Source organism: Cervus elaphus, chromosome 15, assembly GCF_910594005.1.
Source record: "Cervus elaphus chromosome 15, mCerEla1.1, whole genome shotgun sequence".
Classification (NCBI taxonomy): domain Eukaryota; kingdom Metazoa; phylum Chordata; class Mammalia; order Artiodactyla; family Cervidae; genus Cervus; species Cervus elaphus.
Genome location: NC_057829.1, coordinates 93,561,820 through 93,567,819, shown reverse-complemented (window position 1 = coordinate 93,567,819; position 6,000 = coordinate 93,561,820). Strand labels below are relative to the sequence as shown.

The 6,000-nt window shown below is 60.5% G+C and overlaps 1 protein-coding gene across 1 annotated transcript; it reads right to left on the bottom strand.

Moving 5' to 3' along the window:
- Window positions 1–1,148: 1,148 nt before the first annotated feature.
- On the bottom strand, window positions 1,149–3,482 carry LOC122708571 (olfactory receptor 287-like). Its single transcript, XM_043924779.1, is given in 5 exon segments — window positions 1,149–1,226; window positions 2,459–2,735; window positions 2,854–3,039; window positions 3,041–3,416; window positions 3,419–3,482. Coding segments are annotated over 5 exon segments (981 nt in total).
- Between the last annotated feature and the right edge of the window lie 2,518 nt (window positions 3,483–6,000).

Sequence of the window (6,000 nt, the reverse complement as noted above, 5' to 3'; positions counted from 1 at the left end):
AAAAAAAAAAAAGAAAAGATATCTGACAAAGGGCTTGTACCCAAAATAAACAAATTTCAACAATAAGAAAACAACTCACTTTTTAAATGTGCAAGAGATTTGAACAGACACCCCACCAAAGATGTTATGTAGAAGGCAAACATGCCAAAAGATGCTTATTAAGGACTACCGATTAAAACAACCAGGAGGTACCACTAAACACCTCACAGAATGTCTAAAATCCAAAACATTGCCAATGTGGTGTGACCACCACCTCACATGTGGGCAGGATGGGGCTGGGGAGGGAGGCGGTTCCCAGAGAGGCCGGCCCAGGGCCCCCATCCCTGATCCCCAGACCACATTCCCCGGGAGGGGTATCTCTAAAGCGTTTCCCACTTCCAGACTCTGCGAGAGCAAAGGCATGGTTCTCAGCATCCCTTTCGGCTTTCAAATACCACCTAATTCCCAAACCTGAGAAGGTGCCTAGGACGGTGCCTCCAGGACATGCAGTCATCCCCAGGGACTCCTGGGCCTTCGGGACAAAAGGAGCCAAGTGCTGGGCCTGGCCCCTCCACTCCTCCACCCAGGAATGTCCTCAGGGGCTAGGAGCATCTGGAGGCTGGGTCAGATCAGGCCTTCTGCCCTCCCCAGGCGGGAAGACAGGGGCAGCAGTTGCGTCCTGACCTGCACCAGAAGGGCCGGAGCCCACAGCTCTGAGCAGAGAAACCCTCCATGACTGGCTGAGAATGAAGGCAAAAGGACAGGGATGGGGCAGAGGGCAGGGCCGTGGGCTGGAGAGGGGGAGGGCAGGAGAACGGATCTTGCGGGGAAGGGTGCCATGCTAACTTGGGGGTGTCAGGAGAACGGATCTTGCGGGGAAGGGTGCCATGCTAACTTGGGGGTGTTCCGGACTTACCTCATCAGCTTAACAAACACCAGAACCGATTACATTGGGACACTTTTAACTCATTATTTGGAAAATAACTTCACAAAGCACAAAAACTACAGAAGCATCATTACCCATAGATGACAGACAAATGTGTCCTTCTGCTCTGGCCTCCGGGGAAGGGCCCTCCAGGAACCCTGACTTCTCCTCTGCAGTGGGAGAGGCTCTTCAGCTGGGCAGACGCCACCCACTCCTGCAGGGACCCTCCTGTTGTGGGCCTGGGTCACAGCAAGGAGAAGCCATTGGAGCCCACCACCTGCGCCTCCTTCTCGGGGAGAGACCAGATGAGGGGCAGGGGTGCCTATTGGCGCCCTGAGGCCGGAGTGGGTGGCCAGGGGCAGTTTTAAGTTGGTGGAGGGTCTTCAGTGTGCTCCAGAGGTCATGCTCCAGCCAAGACTGAGGGGTCAGAAGACCCACCAGAAAGCCTAGGCCTGGTGCACTCCAGCTGTGGGGGCTCCAGCACCCCTAGAGGCCCCCGAGCACACCAGCGGCACCAGGCAGGCCTGGAGCGCCCTGCACGGGGGCCCTGGGCTCACGCCCGTCCCCGAAGGACCGCTGTGCAGCCCGTGGCCCTGGGCAGCTCAGGGCTGGGGCTCCCTCTCTCCACCCAGCTGGCAGGAATCCAGCCCTCTCAGGGGGCCCTGTGGCTGGACGATCAGGGTGGACACTGGTGGAGGGCACCAGTCCGTCATGTGTGTGTGAGTGCGTGTGTGTGTGGTCACTTCAGACGTGTCCGACTCTCTGCGACCCTGTGGGCTGCAGCCCACCAGGGTCCTCTTCCCATAGGACTTCCCAGGCAAGAACACTGGAGTGGGTTGCCATTTTCTTCTCCAGGGGATCTTCCCAACCCGGGATCTAACCCGTGTCTCATGTCTCCCGCACTGGCAGCCAAGTTCTTCACCACTAGAGCTACCTGGGGAGCCCAGTCCATCCGGCTGCCTGAATGAAAAGAAACAACAGCCTCCCTGTCAGGCCCTATTTTCAGCACTGGAGACACACCAACTCCTTCAGTACTCAAAGGGCTCCGTGGGATCACACTCTCACAATCCCCACGTAGCGATGAAGACAAGAGATTCAGAGTGGCCATGTGACCTGCATAAGTCACACTGACAGACAGTTGCATCCAGACTCCCAGCTTCAGAGCCAGCTTTAGTTCCACGCATGCTCCCAGGATAAGTCCTGATGAGCTGCAGGGCCAGACCAGTCCCCTCACTGAGCCTTTGGGTGCCTGAGGATCTTCTGCGGCTTATCCACTCAGAGACCTCAGCAAGTCCCCTGCGTCCGAGGCCTGCAGGTTCCACCACCAGGCCCCCAGGAGGGTGTGAGACCTGGTGGTGTGCTCTGAGGCTCCCCAAAGTGAGGCACATCCGCACACTGACCCGAACAGACCCCCCAGGCTGCCAGGCTTCCGCAGGGAATCTCCTGAGGCCGGCGTGGGCGCTGCCTCCATGGCCTGCCCAAGGGCTCTGCACACGGTGAGATCGGGTGCCATTTCCAGGGCAGAGAGGCCCCAGGGCCTCAAGTCCCCCGCACCCCGCCCCGCACAGCCTCCTTGACATCCTCGTTCCTCAAGGTGTAGATGAAGGGCTTCAGCACCGGGGTGATGATGGTGTTGAGCACAGTGACGGCCTTGGTCAGGTCCAGCGAGCTCTCCACCGAGGTCCCCACGTGCAGGAAGATGATGGAGCCATACCGGATGAGGACCACCGTGAGGTGTGATGAGCAGGTGGAGAAGGCCCAGTGCCGGGCCTGCGCCAAGGGCGTCCGGACGATGGCGACCACGATGTGGGCGTAAGAGACCAGCGTGATGACGCCCAGCGTGATGACGCCCAGCGTGATGACGCCCAGCGTGATGACGCCCAGCGTGATGACGCCCAGCGTGATGACATAGCAGACCAGCGTGATGACACAGCAGCTCAGCGTGATGACTCAGGAGCCCCAGGATGACACAGAAGGCGATGCCGAAAGACGCTGGCTCCACTGCCCACATGTCGCTGCAGGACAGCACGATCCAGGGCGCGATGTCACAGAAGAAATGGTTGATGACCCGCGAGCTACAGAAGGAGAGGCGGCCGGTGAGGGCCGCGGGCACGGCGATGGCCGAGAAGCCGCAGCCAGGAGCCCAGGGCCAGGTGGCCAGAGAGCCCGGGCATCATGATGCTGCCGTAGCACCACAGCAGGCAGACGGCCAGGTAGCGGTCGTAGGCCATGGCCACCAGCAGGAAGTACTCGATGCAGCCCAGAGAGAAGACGAAGTGCATCTGCACAGTGCAGCCTGAAAAGGAGATGGCTCCGCTGCACAAGGCGAAGACGGCCAGAATCTTGGGCACACAGGCCGTGGTGAACCAGATCTCCAGGAAAGAGAGGTTGCAGAGGAAAAAGTACATGGGCGTCTGCAGGCGCCGGTGTGCCCCGAGCAGCGAGAGGATGGCCAGGTTCCCGGCCACCGTGAACATGTAGGTGACCGGGAAGAGCCCCACGTGCAGGCCCCACCCGGGAAGCCCAGCAGGATGACCGGGCCCCCAGTGGACAGGTTCTGGCTGCAGCCCCAGGCCATGACACCCATCAGGACACAGGCCCCTTGAAGCCAGCAAGAGGGACCGCCAGCCAGCAGCCCTCCGGGGGGCTCAGGAGAAGAGGCCCCCTCCCTGCTCTCTGGATCTACTCACCTTGCCCTCTAACCCCAGGGCCCCAGGCCGGCCTGCAACGGTGGGTGGGAAGCACCCGCTGCAGTGGAGCGGCCCAGAGAGCTGCGTGGACTCAGATCCGGCTGTTTGTCACCTGGAGTTCTTGTTCTAAACTCCTTGTCACCTGCTGGTGGGGGAGGATCCTTGGTCTAGATTCCTTCCTTGGGGCTGTCCTTATTCTAGACTCCTCATGGGGGTGGGGGGGCATTTCCTTATTCCAGACTCAGGAAGCTGCAAAAGGACAGTGTCAACTTTTCACAAATGAAATTACGTATGGCCCAATTTAGGGCATTTTTATCCAACAAAGCGGATTGATTCCTAGTAAAGCACTCCTATCGTGGTGTGCCATGAAACCGCCCCCGTCCCCGAGGATGACCACCTCAGAGGCAGCCCAGGGGAGCCGTTCTACTCGCCAGGGTAGGGAAGCCAGGAGGCAGACAGCTGTCACCAGCGCCCCTCCAGCCGCAGCTGAAGGTCCCTGGGTGGGGCAGGAGGCCCAGCGAAGAAGCTCTCAGTCCCTCAGTGCCTCCCACTGCTTCTTGGAACCCTCAGTGGGCCTTGACCCCACCGACAAGAGCCCAGATTCCAGAACCAGCGGCCACAGCACAGCAGACAGGGCCAATCAGGTCGAGGTCTACACGTCCACGTGCTGGACTGCTGGGCTCCCGAGATGTTGCCCACCATCCCTGCCCTCTGCCCCTGCCCGCCCCCTGCACGTCACACACTCGCCCCGCACACATGTGGGCACCTCTTACTCTCCCTGCCTGGACCAGCCTCCTGCCTCTGGAGTACTGGCCCCATTCCTGATGGATTTGGGGTCCCTTGGTGTTTCACAGTGACCACCCTGCTCACACCGGAGTCTGGGCATAGACCAGGAACCAGTCTAGGAGTCCTGCCCAAGTCCCACTTTAAAATAACCCCTAGGAGTTGAGCAGGGGAAGAGTGTCCACACCAGCCACCTTATAAATAGCAGGTTCCGGCTCCCTGCTCTCTACTACTGCTGGTGACCTGGGCAGGAAGACGCTCACAGCCTCTATTCTGGGGCCTGAGAGCAAGAAAGCCTGTGCCACGGCCCTGACACGCTTGGCTGCGACCTCCTCCCAGCCCCACAGTGAAGCCAGGGCAGCTGAACTTAATCAGAGCCCAGCAAGATGGCCCACATTCCAGACACGTCCACAGACACGCCCTAGAGACCTGCGGTGATGTCCAGACAAAGGCAAACCTCAGAGGATCTGCATCTGTGTGGACGAGGCCGGCACACCCACCAGGTCCCAGGAGGGGACCCCTTGGGCCATGTCCTGGCAAGACAGTGTCCCCATCCCGGACGCCGACTCCTTAGGGCCAGAGTGCTCCTTGCAGCCGTCCGCTGGACCCCTGGGTGGGCAGGGACCCCCTGTGGGCTGCACCGGGGCCTGGGCCCCCTGCACTGTTCGTGAGCCCGGGCCCCGCAACACGCAGGGAGCACAGAACCTCACAGAGTTGGCAAGCCTGCCCTGTCTGGAGCTCTAAGAATCCTCCAGCCTGAATTTCCGAATGTTCCAGGACTTTTGGGTGGCTACTGCTGTGCCCTGGAGGTGAAGACAGTGGGGCTGCTCTCCCGTGGGTGTGTGTGTGTGTGTGCACGCGCGCACGCCTGGGAGTATGCGTGCACACAGTGAGGACACCCAGAGCCTTCAGAGTCCTCCTCATCTCAAGGATCCCCTGAAGCTGAGAAGATGGGTCTAAATGAAAGTCCCATTCTGAGTCCACCACAGGGGAAGGGGACTAAATGGGGGCCCCACTGTGAGCCCACCATGGGGAAGGGAGACGTCTCCCTGCAGGTCAGCTTGTGGGGACACAGCATGATGAGGGGTCACTCACCTGGGGTCTGAGCAGGCTCCAGGACACATCCCCCCAAAGCCGCCTGGAGACCAGAAGGCTGAGCATGGGACCCCCGAGGACCTTCCAGGTGGGGCTATGCCCCTGGGGGCTGCCTCTGGCTGGCTGACCCTATTCTGCTGATGAAGGCTGCCTGTTGGCTGAGCCACCTGCCTCTGCTGGCCACCTCCTCTGGAGATGTGGCCAGAGGAATGGGGTCACAGGCTGCTCTGGGCACCCAGGGAGCAGCCAAACCATTTACGCTGCCCCAGCAGGTTCATGGCAGTGGCCAGAAGGTGATCTCAGGTGCCAGGGAAGGTGCCCTAACCTGCCACCCACACTGGACCCTCACACTACTGACTCTGGTCACTCAGGGTGGTCAGCACCGGCTCAGCCTCGGGGGAAGGAAGCAGAGGCGCCCCTGCCGTTGTCCTGCTCCTTGGGCTGCCGAACTCGACTCATCGTGGCCGCAGGCACCTGCCGCCCCAGCTCTTCCAGGGCAGCATCTCCCCTGCGCCCCGCTGGGCATCA